Source organism: Sciurus carolinensis, chromosome 13, assembly GCF_902686445.1.
Source record: "Sciurus carolinensis chromosome 13, mSciCar1.2, whole genome shotgun sequence".
NCBI lineage: Eukaryota > Metazoa > Chordata > Mammalia > Rodentia > Sciuridae > Sciurus > Sciurus carolinensis.
The window spans coordinates 13,979,441-14,005,786 of NC_062225.1; the positions used below are offsets into that span (position 1 = coordinate 13,979,441).

At 44.0% G+C, this 26,346-nt stretch overlaps 1 protein-coding gene across 4 annotated transcripts in view; it reads right to left on the minus strand.

The window, feature by feature from the left end:
• The window catches only part of Uxs1 (UDP-glucuronate decarboxylase 1), an 89,472-nt gene that overhangs the window by 13,928 nt on the left and 49,198 nt on the right, over window positions 1–26,346 (minus strand). For all 4 annotated transcript variants that reach the window (XM_047522549.1, XM_047522552.1, XM_047522551.1 and 1 more), the window contains 4 exons: window positions 18,574–18,678; window positions 13,715–13,774; window positions 10,787–10,908; window positions 1,951–2,070 (listed from right to left, as the gene is read on the minus strand). In XM_047522549.1, the coding sequence (XP_047378505.1) occupies window positions 1,951–2,070; window positions 10,787–10,908; window positions 13,715–13,774; window positions 18,574–18,678 (407 nt within the window). The remainder of the gene's footprint in view (window positions 1–1,950; window positions 2,071–10,786; window positions 10,909–13,714; window positions 13,775–18,573; window positions 18,679–26,346) is intronic.

Below are 26,346 nucleotides of genomic sequence, written 5' to 3' on the forward strand. Positions count from 1 at the left end.
CTTAGCGAAGCTTTTTCAAGGACACCTGGGTGGAAACAGTCAAGCATCCCCTCGGATGACTTCCACAGAGCCCTCTACAAGGGCCATAAATGACATCTCAATTGGTCAGAAAAGACAAATTTTTGATGGGAAATAGAATTCTGTGTGACAAAAGGACTCCCTCAGGACTCCTGCCTTCTACCCCAGAAGGCACCTAGAAAAGGCAAGAGCCTGGCGTGTTCTGGATTAACAGCATTCACAATGGCACCAGCAATCTTTCCTTTCCTGCCTCTGGCACAGAAACTTGTAGGACCTGAAGACAACACATGAATTATTACCCTCTGCCAACAATGTGTGCACTTGTAGGGCGGCCAGGGGCCTGCTCCCCTACCTAACACTGGGGGTCAGGTTGCTGCCAAGGAGGCCATAAATCAAGTTGTTCCTGGGAAGGCTGTTAATAGTTTACTCTGCAAACAAAGTGGCTCTGATCTCATATGAGGAAGAGTTATTGAGCACAGTGGCTAAAAAGGCACCAGGGCTGTGCCCAAGAGGTGGAATTCTCAATAGAGCAGTTGGGAGGAGAAGAGAGTCGGTTCAGACCACTGGGAACCTAGAGCTGGGGTTTGGACTCACCTCTGTCCTGAAATGTTTTCAGCAAAAGTCACCTACATGCTGCACCTGCCCTGGGGAGGCCACTCCACTTTGTAACAGGCCCAGCCCTTTGTTCTACGCTGGCAGTGGAGTAGCTAACACAAATGATGGAGGCAAACCATGGAGAAGAGAGATTAAGAAGGGTCACTGGGTTTAAAAACAGGGTGTCACCATTTGGTCAAGGAAGCCTGGGCACTTTAACCTCGGCTTCAGTCTCCTTACCTAGAAAATGGGTGTAATAGAGGGTACTAAGGTCAACTGGAGCCCAAAGAGCTATTGTGAACATTAAGTGAATTAACAGCTATAAAGATGACAGAATAATAAAGCTAGTTTTATTGATGGACTGACTGGGAGTGGGTAGATTCATAAGTACATACAGATAGTCATTGACTAATGATGGTGTGACTTTATGATGGATTCACCTGAACACACCCCATCTTAATTTGAGGAGCATCTAGACCTGTGGTGGTTTGACATATAATTTCCAACTTAATGGGTTTATAAGGACATAGTGCCATTGTTGAGAAGAGTATAAACAGTTATAGTTTTCCCCTAGAATATAATCAATAAGCAACCCATCCTGCAGAATTTTCTGAGGAATAGGATACTTATCTCCTCTGGGTTCCCACCAAACTCCAAACTGAAAAGGACTCTAGAAGACTACAGATGTGAAGAGCAAAGATATCAAGACAGAAAACCAGAAGGAGGCTAGGGAAGGCCAGAAGAGAGAGAGGAGGAGAGCCAGGAGGTATCAGCAAAACCAAAGAAACCCAACCAAACTTAGGAGAAAGCCAGGGTGATCCTCCCTAGGTAGGTAAAGGGGCAGAGATGGATGAGGAATGAGCCACCCCTCCAATACCAACAGATGACACCAATGGAGCCTGTGGGGAGGGAGAAGCTAAGCACTTGTCAGCCTTTCCAGGTAAGTTCCCAGACTGACCCAGACATGGCTCACTTCCTTCCCACCCTGACCTGTGGATGCTTCCTGGCCTCCTGAGGGCCACTGAGTTCAGGCACAACTCTGGCTAAAGCCCTAGGTCAAGAAAATGACAGGGATATAAACAGGCCTGCTGGCACAGGAAGAGGGGGCCTAAGATGGACATGGAAGGGCCTTACCCAGTGAGGTCATCCCTTGTCTGGGTTCTGCCTATATACCTTCCTTTCCCTTCACTAAGCCTAGTAGAGATATGAATGAATCCTAAATGGCAATGCTGGCATGCTATTATTGCCTGAATCAAAATCCATTTGTCCTCCACCACTTTGGGCTGATTCCTGACTTGGGTTCTGAGTGCCCCTGGGCCCAGCGGGGCCAGCACCTACCGTTAGTGGCTCCCCTTGGAGAGCTTGCAGGATGAAGTTGCTGACCACCCGCCCGTCATTCATGTGCATGCGCGGCCCAAAGGTGTTGAAGATTCTTGCTACTCGCACTTCCACGCCTTCCTGGAACAGAGAGAAGAGGAACTGAGGTGCACATCCCTTTGCAGTTTGCATGTACATTTCCAGGGACCTACAGAGGTGCACCTGTGACAGGGGTACAAGACCTCACCAACAAAAGGCCACTAGCACCAACATTCTGGTAAAGAATCTATGAGACAGCACAAGGGGAAAAGTGTTCAGATGAGTTTTTCACTGGGAAAGATCAATTTTCCAAATGGGATCCTATAATATATTGTGCAAGTTTATCACACAAAAGAGATTTAAAAGTCAATGAATAGCCGGGTGCAGTGGCGCACGCCTGTGATCCCAGCGGCTCGGGAGGTTGAGAGAGGAGGATCATGAGTTCAAAGCCAGCTTCAGCAACAGCAAGATGCTAAGCAACTCAGTGAGACCCTGTCTGTCTCTAAATAAAATACAAAATAGGGCTGGGGATGTGGCTCAGTAGTTGAGTGCCCCTGAGTTCAATCCCTGGTAAACCCACAACCCCCACAAAAGTCAAAGAACATTTGACAGCTGGTAATAAAAACAACAAAAAACAAACAAACAAACAAAAAAACCCAGAAAGTACTTTATCTTGGACAAAGAAGGAAATAAAATTTTTAAAGAGCTGTCTTGCACCTTAATTTCTGTTCTAGAGCAAACGTAAATACAACTTGGTGCCCCATAAATGCTTAGCTGATGGCTTATAAAGATACCTCTTAATACTGTTTAACATGCTTATCTCTACTATTCATTGTCATCTGTGAATTTTCTTCTATCCTTTTTATAGGAAATTTTATCACTACACTGAACATGAATGACTTATACAACCCAGAAAAGTTTATTTTCAAATATGTCATAAGTGTTATTTTTTTCAACTACAAAAGTTTTTCCCAATTGAACCTGTTTAATTATAAATTTCGCAGAGTGCTTTGGCCAAGGATGAAAAAGTTAAATGTCCTTATAATAAACTGTTAGTGGGCTTTCACAGCGTGTGACCTGTTATGTTATGAACATACATATTCTGGGAGCCAGAGGGTAGGCAGGACGAGGTGTGACCACCTGGGGTTCTTCCAGCCTCACTGCTTCTTGTCAGGCCAGCACTACCTTCTCCCACTCACAGTAAAACTGGGAGAGGAACAGTACTTACTTCCCAGGGGTATTATAAGACTGGAATCTGCCCCTGTATACCCTTAGCACAGGGCCAGAGGTAATGATGATATGTTTTAGTTGTTACTGCTGTTGCTACCGGTTGAACAAATCTTTTCATTTCTAATTCTACCACCTTAGATCTGGCATGGGGGGAATCTTAGTAGACCCTTAGTTAATGAGGTTTATTTAACACAAAATGTATCCACCAGCATAGCAGGTAAAGCAGGAAGAACTGCACAGTTCCCGGGGCCCACATGAGATATCCAGCGACTGCCTCTGCCCACAGAGACTTATCTACCTCTCCAGCATACTGGCCAAACACAGGCATTTCCCACAAGTGCTACGATATGAAGAGGGTTGGGATCTACAGATCTGTCACACGGCTAACTTCAAAAATCATTGTACTTTATCTGTGCTAATTCTGCTCAGCAATTTATGATAATGCTTTTACACGAACTATTCAGATTCTTAACCAAAATGTGAATTCTTATTCTCAGGAATAAATCAATGCTTTTCTCTAGTGAACTAACTGGCATATACAGTCACCTGCTTTATCCATGGTTTCACATTCTGGGGTTTCAGTTGTCTGCAGTACAGAAAAAAAAAAAAAAAAGAAAGCAAAAGAAAATTCCAGAAATAAAAAATTCATAGGTTTAAAATTATAGGTTATTCTGAGTAGCATGATGAAATCTCTCATGATTTCACTATGTCCTGTCCAGGATGTGGGTCATCCCCTTGTGCAGAGTATCCGTGTTGTATATGCTACTTCTTCATTAGTCACTTAGCTATCCCTGTTACTAGATCAACTGTTGAGATGTCCTACACTAGGGTTCAAGTAACCTTATTTTACTTTAATAATGCTCTCAAAGTCCGAGAGTAGCATGCTGGCAACTGCAATAAGCAAAAGAGGAATTGTGAAGTGCATCTTTTAAATAAAAAGATAAAAGTTCTATGTTTAAGGAAAAAAAAAACAACAACACAAGTTAAGGGTTAATATTTATAATAAGAACAAATCTACTTGTGAAATTGTGAAGAATGGAAAGAGAAATTTATATTAGCTTTGCTGTTGCACCTCAAACTGCAAAAGTGAGAGCCACAATACACGGTAAATGCTTAGTGAAGATGAAAAGACATTACATTATAGGGTGCAGCATAATTCATGATTTGGGGTACCTACTGGGGTCTTGGAATGTTTTCCACAGATAATGGGATTAATGTATCCAAGGAATAGGAAAAGCAGACAAGAGAGACTGTTTTCCAAAGAAAACAACTCAAAAATATTTACTTGCATTGAACTGTTAAGATGAGGAAAGATGAGGAAAAAAATCCTAAGTGGGTGATTATGACTTTATTCTAGGAAAAATACTAGAAAAACCTAAGTCAATTCACAATACTCAAACCAGTGTGCCTGTCCAGTGAAAGTTTAATGTGCTCTGCCAAGTCTGTAGCAAATCAAATGCTTTCATCCTCTTGCTGTTCCCTTCCCTCAGGAACGACATTCCAGAGCATGGCCTCATTAAGAGCTGAGTTGTAGACATTGACTTGCCAGCAATGAGCTTGCCTGTTCTGATTTCTCCATTTGGAATTATACATGTGAGGCACTACACGACAGCAAGTTAAATGGGATGAGCTGTAGATTTCCCCCTGTGGGCCCTCATCGTTGCTAGACTTCCTGGCTGCAACCTCTGCCCACAGCAGCCTCATCTGTTTCCCAAGTATTGGAAGTAAACATGGCAATTTCCATGAACTTGGATTCTGCAGCCCGATTTACACCAATAAGATCAGCTATATTTAAGTCTAAGCTCCTTAAATGAAATAAAGATAAACCCAAGGCTGGCTCCAGTTAAGACTCATTTTCTTTTTGGACAATGGTGTCTCCTAGAGCGTGTGTGCTGATCTGTCTCTTTCCAGAAAGCATCAGCAAACCTTTGCCTTGACACAGAGGAACCCCCTGTTTGACCTGTGCAGTCCCCTTGACACCACCCTCACAACACGATTTCAGAAAACTAACTGCTGATTTGTTCTTCGTCAGAGCTGTGTGCCACTTGGTGCTCTCTACCCTGGTGGTGAACCGTGAGTCATTTACTTCTGACTCCAAGAAGGACAAGAGCAATTCCTGCAGTTTGAGTTAGGTCGGTATAAAATGAAGGGAAACTTAAAAGGGGGCGGATGTATAGAAACCCACGTGGGGAGAACGTACCTGAGTGGCACACACGTGAGCACACGGGGAGCGGGCAGATCGTCCTGGCACTCACTAAACACTGCGGGGAAGTCACTTCATTTTCTAAGACTTAAGAGCCAAACCTTTGAAATATATCCACTCTGCCACATCACAGGGATTAAAAGAAAATGTGAAACTGCTTTGAAAAATGCCCTTGCTATTATCTATCTCCACACCACGGTTTCAAACCCAGTACTAATGTCTCTTGGTATCTGCGGGGGCTTGGTTCCAGGACCCCTAGGACACCAAAATCTGAGGATGCTCAAGTCCTTATATAAAAGGGTGTAGTATGAGCTAACAACCTAGGCACACTCTCTTGAATAGTTTAACGCATCTCTAGATTACTTAAAACACTTAGTATAATGTAAACGCTGTGGAAACAGCCATTATACTATACTGTGTAGAGAATAATGACAAGAAAAAAGTCTGTACAGATACAATTTTTTCCCAAATATTTTCAATCCCTGATTGGCTGAATTTCTGGAGACTAAACCCACAAATGAGGAGGGATGACTAGTTGCTCTTGACCCCCAAGAATAAGGGGCACTACATTAATAATCAGGTCAAACTTTCTGACATCCACTGTACAGCAGGCTATGCTACCAATCACTGCAAGGCCAGGCAAGAGCAAATTTCACCTGCCAATGTCCAGATGGGGCAGTGGAATACAGAGGGCAGGCACCTAGTGGGCAAGCTGCAGGCGCCTGGAAGCAAGACTGATTTTAGGCAGGGAGGCCTACAGTGGAAGCCCTATCTATGGGGCACTAGACTTGATGTGGTTGACTTCTTTTCCCAGCAACTACAATATACATACCAACTCTTTGATTTTTTTTTTTTTTAAAGTATCCAGGGTCAAAAAATAAAACAAAGACATCCTGAAGGCCACAATACTAAATGACTTCTTTTTGCTGTGCTGGTCTCTGCTTTCATGAATGGTGGCCTGTTTTGCAGACCCAGTGCAACTGGTGGGTGGGCCATGACCTCAGGGGCGGACTCACTAGGAGCAATAAGCTCAAATGCACACTGAACCCTGACCACAGCCTACAGGGTAAGGCTCCACGTTTATAAAACCACTGGGACCTCAAGAATGCAGAAGGGGTTATTTAATTCCTGACGATGAATTAAATCCTATTAATGAAGGATGCTATGCCCTTTCATTCTACCTTCTACTTCATTCTATCCCAAAAGAAACTCAAGGAAGCCTCTCTTTCTGTAAGGGATGTACGATAGGCTTTCCTGGGAAATCAAACTTTATTAAACTTTATTTTGAATACATTAGAGGATATTTCAATCACTGAAAGAAACTCAGAAGTGAATCCTCTAGAAATGGGAAATTTTTATAGAGATTATCCATACCTCTATTCACTTGTTTATATTTCAGTCTTTATGTATTAGGTTTATTTAGAGTAAGACAGAGTCACATACCATACGGCATGGTGAAAAATGATAATTTATACCAAAGGGGATATGTAAAAAAATTAAAGTTATTAAGATAATGAAATAAAAATGTGTGAAAGGCACACCATTCCACCTGGCCCCTCATTTCCGATCCTTTTATCTCCACTTGTCTCCAGACATTGTAAGTTCTCATAACTCATATGTTAAGTCATTCCTAAGTCTTTCTCTCTCAAAAGGCTGAACGTTTAGAACTACGAACTGACCACTATGACTTTCTCTCTCTGCTGAGGAGGGACTGGCAATTCTGGAGCAATGCCACATGGACCGCTTGCTTGGGGCAGCACCATACGACTGTGCACACTGCTCTGGGCCTTGATGCCCTTGGACGGAGCTGTGTTCTTGCTCAGCAATGCTTCCTTATCTGTAGCCACCTGACAGGACAGTCAGATAGGGGAAGGGGCACACCCTTCGGGGAGTCCTCCAGGCCAAAGAATTGGAGACAAGTCTTGGAACCCCTTCCCATCTGTAAAATGGATTAACCACCCACCTCAAAAAAGACTGTGGGAAATGAGGGGAGATGAAACAGACTCAGCACTAATAGAGGCCAAGGCCTGGCGGGCACTCTCGCCCTGGTTCCCACTCCTTAGAAATATCCACTTCGGGTATGCAGGGAATCCTTCAATAACGTCACCTCCAGAGAGCGGCGCATTCAGAAGGGTACAATATCATGGCACCCTGCAGGGTAGTGGGCTCAGTTATGTAGGACCCACAGGATTGCATATGCTAAAATGAAGGAAATGAGAAGCAGCAATCACAGTCCCAGAAAACATGTCTTTGGAGCCGGAGCCTGAAGAAGGCCAATAACTTGCCCCAGACCAGGCCACACCCAACCCAGTGGAAGCAGCAGGTGCTCCCATTCACCCCAGCTGGCTAACATGAAATCCCAAGCTGAAGATCGGTCTTCCTGCCTTGAATGTTTTATAGCCTCTTCGCTCTTTACATGGTAGTTTTTGGTTCATCTGTTTTCCTCTCTTACATTTGTCTTTAAATGGCATTATGATTAGCATTATGGCATAATGAGGAAGAAAACTTCCTTCTGGGTTAACCTTGATTTCTTATGTTTCTACTACCTAGCAAAGCATCCTGCCATAGCAAGAACCTAAACATGTCTCACTGTTCTCCTCCCTACTTGGCACCAATTCAGACAAAAGAGGGAACAAAACATTCATAACGCAAAGAATGAGGACAGGAGATGATGGCGTAGGCTGATTGTCCCAGCTACTCAGGAGGCCGAGGCAGGAGAATCTCAAAGTCAAAGCCAGCCTCAGCAAGTTAGTGAAATTCTGTTTCAAAATATAAAATGGTCTGGAGATGTAGTTCAGCAATAGTGCACTCTTGGGTTCAATCCTCAGTACCAGCTCCTCCGCACCAAAAAAAAAAAAAAAAAAAAGAATGGGGACAAGGGGCTGGGAGTCCACATCAGGGCCTTTTCACAGGTTTGTCAGAATTCAGGTGATGTCACAGTGACCTCTACTCTGCCATATCATCTCTTCTCAAAGTCACAACCTCTACCTATCTGCCTTGCAGTCACCAGAAGGGGACAGGATTCTGGCATACCCAAGGTTAGGTAAATGATCATTCTGTGGCTTAACGGCCACCCAGGTAACAGGTGAGGGGTTTTAGGGACATGCAGCTAAATTACACCTGCTTACAAGTCCCAAACTGTCTACAGGGGCAGGCTTCCCTAGTGTCATCTCTAGAATGAGACTGCTGCACTTGCCTGGGCAGATGTGCACCTAAGCATGGTGATGAGCCCTGACAAACTACAAGTACCTGTCAGCCAAGAGGCCAAGTTCCACGGTTTCCTTCCCAGGAGGTGCTGGGAAGTAACTGAGGCTTTGTTCCCACCAGGAGGACCCACATGCCCTGGTGAGAAGCACACTAGGAGGCTGGCCAGGGCTGTGACTCTTGCATGCATCCCACAATTGTGTGGCGCCTTCTGGGCATGAGGTATGTGCCTGGTAAATCCAGAGGCGCACTGTGCCAAGGGAGTGATACAGGTCCTTCACGAGGACAGCCCTTGCCATGTGGGGACACCTGATGGGGTTCTGGGCAGGGATGCTCAGTCACAGAAATGAAGGACCAGTTACCCACAAGGGGATTTTTAACAGGTACAGCCCTCTACAGGTTACAGGGCAATGCCATTCATGCCATGAAACCTGAGACAATGCAAGCATAAACCGAAACAATGGTTCAGACATGTGTGACAAGCAGACTTTGGGTAGTGTCTAGGTGCCAAGAACAGGGCCTTGGCACATAGAGTGCTCAATAAAAGCTGACTCCATTGTTATTAAATTCTATCATTGTCATGAGCACATAGTCACTGAATGTTAATAAGGTTATACTATTAATCATTTAACAAAAACTAAAAGTTTAATGACATTTTCTGACTATCGACCAGTTTTACTTATATAAACCTGTCTCAAAGTTATTAATAAAAGAAAAGGCCTGGGGATGTAGCCCAGTGGTAGAGAAATCTGGGTTCTAGTCCCTGTACTCCTTCCCCACCATAGTCATCAGACTGAAAGCAAAAGAAAAAAGTCGAGAACATACTATTCCTGAAACATACTACTAGATAAAATGCATTTATGTTCCTTCACATTCTATCCAGTTTTTGTAGGCACATAGGTTGTTCTGCGTGTGCAGAACATCTTGATTTTGGGGTCTAGATGTTCTGGGTTCAAAAATGACAAAAGCACATTTTTTAAAAAACTGGTTAACATTTCTTAGAATAAGTGGATAATACAAGGCAATGGCCCAAAGTGGGCTAGAAAGCATTAGTTCTACTTCTGGCAGGGAAATAAAGCAGACCAGTCCAAATACTAACACCAGCACAGGTTCTTTTAAAGAACCTTTAATGGTATTTTATTAAAGTATAAGGAGCAAGAGAGACCCTGACAAGCCCCTCCTGCCATAAAAAGGGGCAGCATGTTCCTGCTTGGCTTCACGCTGCACCATCTGTGGTGCATGTGCCCATGCCTGCTCCCCTAGGGCCTCAGACAATCAGGAAGAGTCTCTGGGAACTGGGCACCCATATGCCACTCTCCTCTCTCTCAATGTCCCAAGTTCACCTGCAGGCTGAGAATACTGTTCCCACTGACAGACACTGCATCTTTTAACAACCTATCCTGGAACAACATTCCATGCTCACATTTATTTCCCTGCATGTTCCACTTAATAAAGAACATTACCCTGAGGATCTGAGAGAGCTGGCCTAAGGATAGGGAAGTACTCCCTTGGAAAATGCATGGAAGAGCCTGGGCTCTCACCTGAGCCTGTGGGTCCCCCTCTCTGCACAGCGCATTGGCCAGCACAGCAGGTGCACTGAACCCCATGTCAGGGGTTAAGAAAAGTAACCAGTGGGTCATGTCTCCAAGTCACACAGCAGCAGAGACTGTGGGAACCTCAGCCTTTTAGTGGGTAATTTCCGTTATGCCACGTGCACATTATGAGATATCTATGCAGAAGCACCCAGAGCAACAATGAACCATGAGAAAGCAGGAAATGATAGTAAATAAATGTGAAGAACAATTCTTTAAAACAATAGTGAATTCATTTTTATACTATTAAGAAAACCAAAAGAAAAAAAAAAGAAAATCCATCCATTTGGAGGTTTCAGGAAGTGAGGCACTCACAAGCTGCTGGTGAGCAAGTGGTAACAGAGAAGCATACTGTTCGATAGTATTCCACACCTAAGAATTCAGCTCTGTGAAATTATTTTTAAAATAAGGAAACACACGACAAAAGTTGTGCATAACACTGTTCATTAATTATAATGTGCAACTGGACTTCTCCACACCCACACCCAGGCATAATTAATGGCAGCATTTAATCCTTTTACAGCCCTTTACGTCTGACATGCTGATGCTCTCTGTGCCTAGAACACAAGCCCCAGACCTGGTTAAGTACCTGCTTCATGTAGGCATAGCACATGGTCTCTGCGACACGTTTGCCTTCGTCGTAGCAGGCCCGGGGTCCTATTGGATTCACGTGGCCCCAGTAATCCTCACTTTGAGGGTGGACTTCAGGATCTACAGATCAGGGAAAAATGAGACTGTTTTCATCTTTCCTTTTTAACCAGTTCATCTGCATTAGTAACAGACCATCTTTGTGATGCAAACATCTACAAAGGTAGAGAACTATCAAAGTGGGAAGGAAACTCAGAGTTCCATACACCATTCTCCTAAGTTCCAGCTGGAACTGGTATTCTTACTACTGATATTAAGTAATGATAGCATTTTATTTTTTTGGTATTAGGAATCTAACCCAGGGGCACTTTACTACTGAGTTAAATCTCCCCACCTCCTTTTTTTGAGATAGGATCTCACTAAATTGCTCAGGGCCTTGCTAAATTGCTGAGGCTGGCTTTGAACTTGTGATCCTTCTGCCTCAGTCTCTTGAGTCACTGGGATTACAGGCATGGATCTCTGTACCTGGCTAATAATAGCATTTTAGAGGGGGGAAAAACAAAACAAAACAAAACACCAAAGTGTCTCAAATCTCCCTTCTCTTCCATAAATTGTTCTTAAACTTTTAGTTTGTCACATAAGTTATCATGTGTGTGTAATGACAATGCACTAATAAATATATAATAGAAAAGAAATCGGTGGAGTATCAGGAAGAGGGGGATGGGGGAGGATGGGAGGGAAAGGGAAGGTACTGGGGAAGGAGACTGATCAAATTATGTGCATGTATAAATATGGCATATTGAATCCTACTATCATGTATGATTACAATGAACCAATAAAAAGCAAACAAACAGCATCTCTGGAACATGATGACTTTCATATGTTCTATCACCAGAACAAATCTGAACCTGTGATGAGACAAGTTGGAGGCCCTCTGGGGGGTAAACAGTGGGACACCGTGTCCACCAGCGAATGGAATACCAGTTCCTGTTTTCCTAGTGTGGAACCAATCACACTGTAAGATCTACCAGAGAAAAGAAGTCAAGTAACAAATTCTTTTTTAAGTACAAGTGTATTTCTGGAATGTGAATTACTACTTGGTTTATCAAGTACATCAAGAACTTCATACTCTGGGTACAATCGGGTAGAAAATATATAAATCTTTGTCAAAAAATCTGGACAAAAAGATACAGGGACTGTATGTTATTAATTCACATCTTGCTGATCTTGCCCCTGAAGTTTGAGTTCAGGTTCTTCAGGAAGAGGGCCTTGAGCGAGCACTGGGAGGGGAACATGCATACCACTGGCAAGAGCCTTTGAATTGTCACCATCTCCACAGCCCCCTGCAGTTGCTGCTGCGCAGCACAGAGCAAGGTCTCTCTGTCTGGGGCTGCAGCTTACTGTTCCCTTAAGAAGAAGCGAGGCTTTCGTTGCACATGGGTAGAAAAGATTGAAGCAAAGACTCCCAGAGAGGAAAACCAAAGACCTGCATTCACAGATGACTGATACTGGAGCTTTTCCCAAGGATTTTTGACAAGGGCTGGGCAAGCCAGACACCAAATGAGATGGTCATAAATTTCTAGCAAAGGATGAGAAAGAGAGGGCTGGGCATACCCATTCAGTCATTCACTGGCACCGTCTGGGCTGAAATACCCATGGCGCCAAGATTCTGAAAAAAAAGTTTCCTCACAACATCAATTTGGAGAAAAACTGGGACAAACCACTTTGTTATTAGAAAAGTAAAGTCAAAAATGATTTCTAATTGCTTACCATTTTATTGGTATTTTGCAAGGTTAATGGACTAAGCAAATGCTCCACAAAACATAAGTGTTCATTTGTCAAATGTCAGAGTAGAGGAACGGGCAAATTAATTGCAAGGATTACACCCTAAAGTTATTTAAGAACCTAAAGGACATCAGCTCTTATCAAAAATGCAGATAAGAAATCGGGTGGGCAAGGATGAAGGAAAAAGATGTTACTCCATCTTTTGGACAGAAACATAGGTGAGGAGATTCATACTCTGCCCTTTAGCTGTGCAGGACTTCAAAGATGAAGATGTGCTACATTTTCATGGGGTTATGAAGATTATAACTGCATTGGGTACAATTTGAGAATTTTTTTTCATTTGCTTCCCTTACATTAAAAAAAAGTGTCCCTTCCAATTTTACCTTTCCTCCTTTTTCTCATCCAGAACAATAATGCAAAATAGGAAAGGGAAAAAACAAAAGAAGGGTCAGGGTGTGGCTCCCATTGCATCGACTAAGCAGTTTCCCCAAACCTTGCATCCAGTTAGTTTTGGGCTGAATAGAAGCCAATGTGGATTGAAAACATAATCCTCCTCCTACCACCAACATGAATTCCCAGGCATTGGTGGGCCTGGAGAATGATGAAGGCTTCAGCCTACTAAATCAGGCTATGGAGTTTTCTGGCACCCTCCACTTAAGGTTCTTCCAGAGATTGTTCTGTATCAGGTAAGGCAATCGGCACATGCCTCATCGCCCAGCAAGCTCTAAAGGCCAAGCTGTGGGCTGCTGGTGGATCTGGCATGCAGCATGCATTGTTCATAGTGAGGAATAACGTGTGCCAGCTGAACAGGCAAACTATCCCCATGGAATGCAAATTCTGTTATACTTAAGAGCAGAATGGATAAAACACTCCTGTGGAATCAAACAGTGGGCCCTTATTGGCCAGGTGACATGGTTCAGTCCTCCAAGGTATACAGTAAGAGATAGCCCACTCAGAGGAGGAGTCTGGTGACCCCAGCGGCTGGGATGGAAAGCCTCTGGGTCATCACATACAGGAAGAGCATGAGCGGGCTAGGCCTTCTCAGAATGGGATCCTGGACTTGATTCCTTCTTCACCCAGGACACGAGGGAAACAGCATAAAGGGTTAGCGGAAGCAACTGTGTCTGGGGCACCACCCACTCACCTCCATACACCTCTGAGGTTGAGGCCAGGAGCAAACGGGCACCCACGCGTTTTGCCAACCCTGCAAAAGAGCAGAGACATGATCTGAGAAATTGTTCACTTTCAAGGACAGGCACACTTTATGTGGCTGATTTAAGTGTGTTTTAATATGAAAATTATCTGGTGATCCACCAAATTATCCACTCTGATTGCATCTACTTTGGACCAAACAAACAAAAGCAGTAAGAAAAATCACAAATGGATCCTTAGACAAACAGTATTTGGTTGGATTTTTAGGTTGTAAGGAAGATCAGAATCTGTTGTTTTGCTAAGGTGTGATTTCAGGAATTTTATGAAAAATTATTTGCCTTATGAAAAATATATTGCCCCATATTTTCTGACCTCACCTTGGTAGGCAGAGGGCAAGGCTTTTTTCACCTTAGGCTCCAAAATGGCCCCTGCTGCCCAGGAAGCACTGCCAGGAGGGCACACGAGGCAAGGTGTGCAGGCAGGACCCAGGGGCAACGTGTGGAGGCTGGGAAGGCTGAGGGCTATAGTGAGAGGGAGTCAGCGGTCTGAGTGTCGGAGGATCTGGAGGGAAGCAGAGAGCCATGAAGGTAAGTGGTTGTCGACACCTAACGGGGGCGGGGGGAGGTAAGGGAAGAATGGAAGGAGGATGGACTGTGTAGGCGAAAATGAGGGCTGGGGGGGCGGGGGAAGGAAAGGTAATAGAACCAGACAAACATCATTATGTACATGTATGAATATGCAAAAGGTATGACGGCTTCGTGTACAACCAGAGAACCAATAGTTGTACTCCATTTGTGCACAATGAATAAAAAAAGTAAAGAAAAGAAATTTAAGAATGTGATAGCTGCTAAAAAGGTGAGAACCTGGAGATGGATCCCACCAACCCCACCATGTGCAGGAGGAAGGAAAGCTGTTAACAGGAGGTTGCATCAGATCACATCCACAGGATACAGACTCAAGGGCCCACGGAACCTGAGAGGTGGGTCACCACAGTGTATTATGGCAGAGGCAGAAGTCGTAGCTTCAACAAGGATCCTGAGGTGTTTTTTCATTGTAAAGTTGACTTTTTGAGATATTTGTACATTCAAATTCAGTGGTACGAAGTTAACACAGAGAGATCCTATGTACTTCTTCACCGTTTTCTTCAATGTAAGAACTTCCAACTCTGAAGTATCAGATTTTACAATGTCACAGTGACACTGATGTAAAGACCATCTCCACTGATAGAGTCCTCCACTGATGAAATGGACACAGAACATTCCGTCTCCACAAGGACCCCCTACTGCCTCACCTCTTCTTTCCCTTCCACTCCCTTAACCCCAAAATCCATTCTCTATTTCTGTAACTTTGTCAGTCTAATATGATACATAAATGGAATCATACATCACCTTACAGAACTGAATTTTTCACTGATCATACTTCCTTGGAAGTCCACCAAGTTATTATGTCAACACTTCCTTCCTATTTTGTCCTGAGGACTGTACGAGGGAATGGGTGTACAATCTAATCATTTACCCTTTACTGGACATTTTAGTTCTTTTTAGTTTTTCACATGACCAAAGCTGCTATGAACCTTTATTACAGGTATTCATGTGGATGTATGTTCTCATTGCTCAGAGATAAATGCCCAAGATGACAATCACTGGGTTATTATGGTAGTCACATATTTATTTGTTATATTTATTTTTTTATACTGGGGGTGCTCTACCACTGAGCTAAATCCCCAGTCCTTTTTATTTTTTATTATGAGACAGGGTCTTGCTAAATTGCCCTAGTTGGCCTGAAGCAATCCTCTTGCCTCTGCCTCCAGAGTAGCTGGAATTACGTATGTATGCTGCCGTGCCTTCCTGCTCTGTTCAATTAAAAAAAAAAAAAAAAAATCAAGCTGTTCTCCAGAGTAACTGTACCATTTCCACCACATGGGAATAATCTAGTTTTTAGTTTTCTCTAACTTTGGTAAAATATACACATAAATATGCAACATTTTGATTCAAGAGATACTGAGCATAGAGATTCTGAAATAGAGGCAACTGTGAAGCCAGGATAGCTCAGGTGTTTATGTTGAGACTGGACAAAGAGCAAAGAGGTTTCATCAGATGAAGTCAACTCAGGACTTGAGAGGTGGGGAAGCGGGGGAGGGAAGGGCTCTCCCTGAAGAAGCCAGGCAAAGTGCACATCTTGTCTCAAGTGCAAAATGGTTGATGACAGCTCCTCTCGGTTCAGACTGCAAAGTTCCATGTGGAGTCCACCATCCTACTGAGGGTCTCCTTTGATTTTTGTCCATGTAATTCCTAGAAGATCCCCCATCCTTCCTGCAAGACTTCCACATCCACTCTCACTCAAGCCCTAGCTCAGTCCTAGCTTGGACTCCAATGGCATCTTGCTGGGACCTTTCCCTTCTTCATCTGCATCACCAATGCCTGTGCCTACAGAGCACCCTCCCACGAGATGCCAAGGTCCCTGGCAGAAGAGCCTGGGTACCTTATCTGAATCCCCTCACAGTGGACAGTATGGTGCCCTGGGTACAGAGACTGCATTCCCTAAACTGATGATCAGATACCATGAGCACAGTGCGCTTTTCCTCCATGGGGTGTGGTTATGGTACAATGAGGGGGATGGGGGGCCAAGAGAGTGTGGGGAAGGTTTGGGAGACTGTGGTGGCAAGACTCGGGTGCAGCACACCATGTTTCTAAGTAGGAGGAGAGATACCCTTTCCTGCCTAGTGATTAGGGCAGGTGGCTGTAACAAAGAGGGGAAATAAATGCTCTTTCTAGGTTAGAAGAACAGATCATCTTAATCCACTCAGAACTTGACCCCTGTGAGGGTTAATTTTATGTATCAACCAGATGGATTAAGGGATATACCCCAACAAATATCTAGTTGAACATTATTTTTGGGTGTGTCTGTGAAGGTATTTCTGGAAGAAATTAGCATCTGAATCTGTAGACTGAGTAAAGGAGATGGGCATAATCCAATCCCTTTAGGGCCTAATAGGATGAAAAAGTAGGCATTGATCTGTCCTGAGGTCTCTGGTTCTCAGGCCTCTGAACTACACTGTCCACTTCCCTGGGTCTCCAGCTTGCAGAAGGAAGATGGGAATTCTCAGCTTCCATAATCATAGGAGCCAATCCATCATAATAAGTTCTGTTCTTCCTTCCTTCAATTTTTTAAAAAATTGCAGTGCTGGGGATCGAACCCAGGGCCTTGTGCCTGCTGGGCAAGTGTTCTATCACTGAGCAGCATGCTCAGACCTGAATAACCCCCTTCCTACATATCTAACTACATTCCTACTGTGCTCCTCTCAAGGACCCTGACTAATACAACCCTCCAAAATGTTTGGCCTTAGAGACTTAAAATCCAGTCTCCAGCTGCCCTTTTAGATCCTTGTCTCCAAGTTCCACTCAAATTAATATTTAGGACTGTCTTTCCTAAATCCATTTATAGAACCTGCTTTAAATGTTCCTATAATTAAACCCATTTTTCACTTGACATTTTAAAAAGTGGTTCCTTTCTTCCACTTTGCAAATAATCAAAACACCTGAACAAAAGTTAAGCATGCCTCTAATTTCTTTTTAGTGTAGTGCTGAGGATTGAACCCAGGGCCTTGTGCATGTGGGGCAAGAGCTCTCTCTACCAACTGAGCTATATCCCCAGCCCCAAGTCTCTAATTTCAAATGTTAACAAGTGCATATTACCCACAGCCATGATCTAAGGCACACCGTTTGTGAATACATATGCAGTCATTTTTAATGCCACCAACCCTTTCATCTTCCACCTCTAATGTAAATCCTAAGGTTATTAGAGCGGAAATTCAGTTTCCACAACATCCACATAGGCAGACTCTTCACCCCCACCTTCCAGGGGTGCTGCTCAGTCACCTCTTTGGGCATTATTTAATAATGGTCCCAGTCCAAGATTGTGCCATCCCAGTACAATCTTGGGACCAGAGCCTTCCAGCACAAGATGTGCCATTAATCCTGGGCACTGGTCAACTGAAAGAGGAATGCTGGTCACCTGTGGTCACTCCCAGGGGATTTACCCTGAGGCATCAAATACCAGTGACTGTGACATAAGAAAGTTATTTTTGACATACATGCTGCATACTGTGAAACTGTCAAGTAACAGGGGCAAGGTGATGAAGAAGACGTGTAAACACCAAGGTCAAACTAATTAACTTCCAATGGTGGGGGTCCTCTTAGGCAGCTTTGCTTTTCATGGTCAGCTACCTGTGGTCAACCTCAATCTGAAAATATTAAATGGGAAATTTCAGAAATAAGCAATTCATAAGTTTTCAACTGTGCACTGTTCTCAATAGAGAATGAACTCTTGTGCTGTCCCACCCTATTCTGCTCAGTATGTGAAACATCCTGTTTTCTGGTGTGTCCACACTGTATTTGCCACCCACCAGCTGGCCATTCAGTGTCCACCTCAATGATCAAATGTTCTGGTAGGGCACTGCTTATGTTCAAGAAACCCTTATCTTATTTAATGATGGTCCCAGTACCAAAGAGTAGAGATAAATGAAATTCAGATAGGCCAAAGAGAAGCCATAAAGTGCTTCCTTTAAGAGAAAGGTCAAAGTCCTTCAATAAGGAAAGAAGAAAATAATCATAAGCTAGAATTGTGAAAAAGAAAAAAAATCTGTGTGCAAGTTTTGTGGTTGCATTTCAAACTGCAAAATTACCACTGCCATTAAGTGGTAAGTGCCCTGTTAAGAGAAAAGTGTTTTAGGAATCCTCTGGTGGTCGTGGAGTGTACCCGCTGCAGACAAGGAAGGACAACTGCATCTATGCTTGCAACTGCCCAAAATACTCCCAGCAAGAGCAGCAAAATGAGAAAATGACCACTTACCTAACATGTTTAATGTCCCAATTGTATTGGTCTTCAGTGTCTTGATAGGGTTATACATATAGTTCGGAGGGGAGGCGGGGGACGCCAGATGGTATATTTGGTCAACTGAAGGAGAAAAAAGGGAAGCGTGTTATTTCCAAGAAAAACACTTGAGAAAGTTTCAAACTTCTAGCGATTACACTGTAAAATAAAGGTGTTAGTGTATCTTTCACTAGAATTCTAGTTCTTAGCACATTATTCTTTGTAGAAACTAATTTACATTTGTAATTAGAAGAACTTTAAACAAAAATAGAAAGTCTAATTATCTGGAAACAACATACGTGCTGGGTCAGTAAGTGGAGTCTGTGCTCTGTGACTAAACTCTATCTGATGATGGAGTTCAAAATCTTCTGAGATTTGTGTCCCAAATACAGCATTCATATCAGAAAGAAGACTGATTTTGAGACACAGAATTAAGCATGCATATCTAAAGTGAACGTTTAGTTTGTGAAGCAAATCTGATACAAAAGTAGAGCAGAAAATAGCAACCCATACGTGTAAAACTAGACCCTGAGACGACGGCTGGAGAGGGTGGTTCCAAAGCTCTGCAAGGAAACACCCATCACTCACAGCAGAGCTAAGAATGAGATCAGAAAGCCCAACTGCCGAATCAATCATCCTTCGCACATGGGTTCATCCTGTACAAGAGGCCTGGAGGGAACCCTTTGCCCTGACACACCAGCTCTTCTCCAAAGTTTCCTGCCCACCTCCTGACCAGGGGACCACTGCTCCGTCCCTTTCCTGACCCTGGGGTGTAAGGGATAAAGAAGAAGTTCCTGAGGCTCAGGCTGGGATCTCCATTAATCTTTGCTCCACATCTGAGTGCTATGGTTTGATGTGTTTTGTCCCCTAAGGGTCCATGTACTGGAGGCTTGGTTCCCAAAGTGGCAGTGTCAAGAAGGGATAGACCCTTAAGAGGTGGGGCCTGGCAAGGGGTGATTAGGTTGTGGACTAAAGCAGTCTCTCCAGAGTCTAGCTCCTGTAGGCTATATTGATACTCGAGAGAGAACTGCTATATAAAGGTGGGCCTGGACACTTCCTACTCCCCTGCTTCCTGTCTGAACATGTGATTTCTTCTTCTTCTCTCTCTCATCCTTGTGCTACTGCTAATGCCATACTTTTGAACCTTCAGAACTATGAGCTAATTAAATCTCTTTTCATTATGCATTATGCTGAATCAGATATTCTGTTATAGTAACACAAAACAGACTCAGAGAGTCACCCAGTGGGGCCATGCCTGGGTAACAGTCTGGTATAGAGTTTCAGGTGGGTAGACAGGAACTTTGTGTGTGTTTGTATTGTATATATGTATATACGTATGTATGTGTATACACACACACACACACACACACACGTATATTTAAAGCCAAATCCAAAAAATACTGACCTAATTTAAAAACAGAATTAATGCTTGGTGAAACAATAATCTTTTTCTCAAGAGAACTAAGAAAACACAAATCCTTTAAAATCTTGTTGTCCCCCCTTCCACCAACTATTCTAACCTGATAAATTGCTGAAAATAAAAAGCAAACCAAAAAAATCTATATTACATGAACTAGAAATTAACAAGTATTTTAGAATCAATTCTCACAAAATCCCTTAATCCCGAGGCTTCTGTCTTTTCAGATTACAAAGAGGACCAGTATGAGTCTGTGTGGTGTAGTTTGAATCTGGAATATCCCCCAAAGGTCCTTGTGGCAAAGGCCTGTTCCTTGGTTTAGCATTAGTGGAGGGAAATGCAACCTTTAAGGGATGGGAGCTTGTGGGAGGCTGTAAGGTCACTTAGGGATGTGCCCTTGAAGGGACAATGGGACTCCAATCCCTCTCCTGCCCATTTTTCCCTTCCTCACATGGAGTGAGTAGTTCTGTTTCACCAGGCACACTTACCATGTGCTGCCTCACCACAAACCCAAAAGCCACAGGGCAAAGTGAACAGAGACAGAGACCTTTAAAATTATGAGCCCAAATAAACCTCTTTTCTTTATACGTTGATTATCTCAGGTATTTGTCACAGTAACAGGAAGGTGACTAACATACTGTGTTGTTCCTGTGTATCTACTTAAAGGTTCTGGGGCTGAAGGTTTAAGTGGCAGATGGTTAACCTCAAATGTGGGCACTGAGGCTCCCTAAAACATGTCCTCAACACTCCCTGCCACTCTAGAGCAGGACCGGGTCATCAATACTCAATGTGTCAAGCAGATGTTCAGAGCCAGAGCCGAGAGTGACCCCAGAGCACACGGAGGTGGGCCAAGACCTGGATCTTGCTACCCACCTCACAAGCATTTCTGCTCTCACACAGGGACACCCCATGTTCCTCAAAGACAGTGTGAGCCAGCGCGCGTGGGTTGTGACCTTACAGAGCCGGCTGCTCAGTACCACCTTCACTCCTGTGGAGACAACATCTGCAGGGAGACAGAAAACTGCACTGAGAGGAAGAGGGAAAGAATGCCTTGAGAGGCTGGGGACACCGTGCAGCCGCAGAGCACCTGCCTCCCGTGTGCGAGGCCCTGGGCTCAGTCCCGGCACCATCACACAACACACACTCACAGGATTAAATAAACACGATTCACCTTAAAAAAAAAAATGCTGTGAGAGCCCGAGACAGCCCCGACATCAAACGGAAACCACCGCCTTGCACCTTCCTCTCCTCCTCACGGCTCGGGCGCGGGTTCTCTTCTTCAAGGCTGAACCCAGACATCGGTTTCTGGGAAGCCTGACCAGAAAGAATCTCTCTTTGCTGCCGGGGTTGTAAGGCTGGCTCACAACAGCTTCCGGCTACCTCACCGACCCACACGTCTTAGGCAGACTCCGTGAGCACCAGAATGCCTCTTCTCCCTTCCTACCTCCACACGGCTTTGGCTGCCGGGAGGGCAGGCCTCCTTGGTGGCCTACTGGCATGTGCAAACAGAAAGCCCTGAGCCCACTGCAGGGCTCAGGCACAGACTCTGTAGATGGGCCCGGAAACCTTCAACTGAAGACAAATAGCCCTCACAGTGCTTTGGGCCCAAGTCCAAAGCAACAGCTGAGTGAAGCGATAATTTGGAACTTTTTCATTAAAACAGAGTATTCCATCTGTTTTTTTCCCCCACCATTTGAGAGTTTAGCCAATCTCCTGCCTCTGATAAGTTAAGGGATATTCCCATAAAACTGTGTCATGACCTTATTTAAGTAGAGCATGGTGCAGCACCCCGCTTAGAAACCTAAGAGCCCGAGGAAAAGCAGAATTCTCCTCAGCCCCTCTTCTCTGTGAGGAAGTATTTGGCCTGTAACGCTGATGACAGTAACTCCAGTTCCTGTCCTAAAAAGGACACTGCACCAGTCTGTCATTTAATTAATCTGGTAAGGAATCATGAAGGGGAGAGAGGAGGGGAACTTCAAAGCAGAGATAAAGAAGCAGGGATGAGACGCCACGTGAGTGCTGAATGATATTAACAATGACCAGTTCTGGAATGTAAATAAGGTGCAAAATTAATGATGCCATGATTTCAGCTAGACAGGAGCCTCAAGAAATGAGCCCAAAAGAGCTCTGATTAATCAGACAGTACTCCCACAGAAGGCGGCAAGAGACAGGTGAGAGGACAGACAAGGCCTCCTCTGCCCTCCCAAGAATCCCAGAGACGGAAAACCCTGTGTCTCGCCACAAATGAACTTTCTATGTTCTTCAATGGACTTTGCTAATGATCGCAGGTGGGGAAGAAAAGAACAGGGTAGAAACAGAACAGCTCTTGGGAGAACCAAAACCACTTATCAGAGAAATCAGGCATTAATTTCTACCAGAGAGGCGATCCATATAAAAACAGACTGCAGGTATACACGCCTCTGTTGATCACCTCTGCAGCACTTCCACGGTGCCCGGTGTCAGTTCCTCCTGCCATGCTCAACAGCACTGTGGAGGGCCAGTAAAGATTTGCACCTTGAAACTGAAGACCCTGGACAATGAAACAGCTAAAAAGGGGTGGTTCTTTCTGTGAATGCCCGTGACGATGCAGCATATAATGAAATATTATCATAAAGCTATATGTGCCGTAGGATTCTCTTTCTACACTCCACGTCACAGGCCTGGCAGAAATAGAGTCAGGCCTTCCATATCCATGGCTCTGCACCCACAGATTCCACCAGTCATGGGTCAAAAATATCCCCAAAGGACTGCATCTGTACTGAACGTGATGATTTTGTCTCATCATTGTTCATTAAGCAACACAGTATTAGCAAGTGTTTATATAACATTTACTTTGATTAGGTATTCCAACACATCTAAAAAGGATTTAAAGCACGCAGAAGGATGTGCATTGATTTTGTGCAAAAATCACACCATTGTATGTAAGAGACTTGAGCATTTGTGGATTTTGGTATCCTCGGGGGTCCTGGAACCAGTCCCTGCTGGGTATGAGGGATGACTGTACTACCCAAGGAGAGGTCACTCTGCAACTGGCATCCCACAGCATGGCCCTTGTCCCCAGCAACAGTATTTATGACGGAGAAAAGGATTTCAGAAGATGCAGAACTTCTAATACTTCTCTCAGCATAAAGAAGAGTGTGATTTTGCCTTGATTCTTATCAAACAGTATTGACATAATGTGAAGGCTGTAAGCTGGAGATGTGGCTCCTCTTGGAGAGCACTCACCTAGAATAATGTGAAGGCTGCACACGCCGGACATCTGACTCAGCCCTGGTCCCGGGGCTGCCGTCAGTGCTACTGGCAAGGTACAGAGGGTCCCTTGCCCCATGATGCCGCCACAGGGAGGGAGACTTCCAGTGTCCTGAGCCGCTCTGGAGGAAGCCCCAGTGATCCAAATTAAACGATGGGACCTCTGAAATCCACTACCACTACAGTTCATATTTACATACGCAACATAACAAAGTGGAGACAGAAATTCATGTACTATAATTCAATAACAATACTCTCATCATAGCAGCACATTAACAGGGACTCGACCCCCTTGGCAAACCCCATTTCCCTCCACACACCTTTTCACAGTGGGCACCAGGGCTGGGAGCCCAGCTTCTGCTATCTTCCCTCTTGACATCTCTCCTCATGGCCTTTCAGGGTTTCAGTATCTGGGTAGAAGACGGGCAACTGAACTCTGTGCCTTTCTTTCCTCACCTGCTTCACACAGCACCGAACCTGCTAATCGGACTGTGGTCAGAACACTGCCTTGGACGTAGAATGTGTGCAGTGTTCGCTGAAGTCAGGCCCTCTTATTTTCCTAACTTTTTCTACGGCAGTTTCCAGGTATCAGTCTCCCCAGGACCCGATGGGCATTATTGCCTTTTTTGGTTCTCTACAGGAATGCTGGTCTCAAGAGTCCTATTTATGAGGACAGGGGAAAAGCAAATCAGAGCAGCTTTTCAGGAAAATACTGGCTCCTTGTTTAGGCTCCACTATAAATGGAGATAATGATGAAAGGGACATACAAGTGAATACTGGTGGCTTTCTGAAGAATGGTTCATGATGGCCCTAAGTTGCAAAGAACCTAAAGACCCAATGACAAGAAATAATGAAACTGTCATATATTATCACAATGGGGACTTTCCAATAAATAACACTGAAGGGAAGAAAAAAAATCTTTGTAAAGAGATCTAGAACAGCCACACAACAGAATACTAAACAGCTGAGCAAGTCTGATATGAAAAGATCACCAGGATGCAGTACGAGGAAGAAAATGAGATGCAGGGCACTAGGTAACAGGTTGCTGTCTCTTTAAGGGAGATGGATGAACACATACTTGTATTAGCTAGGTCACTTATATACACTTAAGATTCTCTCATCTCAATCTTTATCAAATGCATAAACAAAAAACTTAATTCTCTTATTTAGGTCAAAGTACTTTTTTTATTTTGGGGGGATACCAGGGATTGAACTCAGTGGCACTCCACCACTGAGCCACATCCCCACCCTATTTTGCACTTTATTTAGAGACAGGGTCTCACTGAGTTGCTTAGCACCTTGCTTTGGAGAGGTTGCTTTGAACTTTCAATCCTCCTGCCTCAGCTGCTGGGATTACAGTCGTGAGTCACTGCGCCTGGCTGAAGTGCTTTTTAATCTCTATTGAGATTTCTTCTTTGACCCAGGTGTCACATACAAGTATGTCATTCAAATCTCAAAGTATTTTGTAGTTTTCTAGCTATCCTGCTGCTCTTGATTTCTAGTTTAATTTTGCTGTGGTTCGACAGTATATTTTATCTGGCCTTTATTCTTTCAGGTTTGCTGAGGTGTTTTGTGACCCAGAAAATGGTCCGTTTTGGGAATGTTCCTTGTGAGCTTGAGAAAATGTGCACTTAGCTGCTGCTGAATGAAGCAGGCATTGTGGGGAAGAAGTGGTGAAGGGAAGAGATGGTGTGGGGCTCCTGCAGGACAAGGAGGGAATTATCAAGCATGTGAAAGAACCCTATGCCAAGGCTGGGAACCTTGGAAGGAGGAAGTGAAAAACAGGCTTCAACTCTGAGGGGGAAAGGCTTTGTGCCTCCCAAGATAAATGTCAACTGAGGGGATTTGATATTTTGAGCACAGGACAAAATATTCATTCATCATATGATTCCACCAGTGTAGGGGTATGCACGTGTGTATGATGTGTTCTACACTCGGTCTACAGGCAGAAGTAGTGGAAATGGCCTAGAGTGGCTTTGGAGTCAAATTTCACAGGTAAGGAACATAATTTACTTACTAACATAGAATTTCTACCAAGTTTCCGTTTCTCAGTAGTACTAAATTATGTAATCAACTGCTTCATACTATAATAAACATATTGCCAAGTATAGAACAAAAAAAAGAGTAATAAGAAGAAAAATGGTTATCCTTTAGGGAGCAGTAGCTGTGGGCCAGGTATTGTGCTAAGACCCTGTGGTTGTTTTCTTACTACCATCCCAACAAATTTAGAGGCTTCAAAACTACCCAACCATGAGGTCAGAGGTCAGGCATGGTGTGCCTCCACCGGTTCTCAGCTGGGCTCTCTTGGGCTGAAGGAAGTGTCAGCAGGGCTGTGTTCATTTCTTCAGAGGGTGATGCAGCACACTGGAGAGCTGAGCTCCTCCAGGCTGCGGACGGCCCCTCCTGCTGGTGGAGAGCTGCTCTTGGTGCTGTGCTCCTTGGCTCATGGCCCCTTCAAGGCTGGAAGCCTTGTGAAGTGCCTCTCCCACACAAATCTCATGGCTTCGCTTCTGCTGGGACTCTCCAGGGCATCTCTTCCAAGAATCTCACCTGCCTCTTCTACTTCTGCTGCTTTTTAAGTGTTTGTGTGCTTGATTACAAGGGGCCCTCCCAGATAATCCAACATAATCTCCATTTTACAACAAGTGGTTCTTAATGTTGGCTGCGTCAACAGAGTCCCTTCGCAGCGGTCTCCAGACGGATTCTGGGTGATTCCTGAAAGAAGACACCTTAGCAGGAACCTCGAGAACTCGGCCTGGCAGAGCCCTGGTCATTATGAGTAAGTCCAGGGGCAGAAGGTGGAACATCTGACCTATAGTATCTCAAATTGGTTCACTTTACAAAAACGTGGCCCAATCTAAAAGTCAAACCGAAGTGGACTCAAAAATTAAATATTTAAAACAAGGCAAAAACCAATCAACTAACAAAAAAAATCCCACCATGGCTATTTTTAAAAGATCAGATTAAATATTCATCTAATCTTGAAATGGTTAAAATATAACACAAACAGAAAAATAGCAAAGGTGAAATGAACAGATGAGACTATATTAAAATTATAAAGTTTCGATGAAACAAAAAGGCTCAAA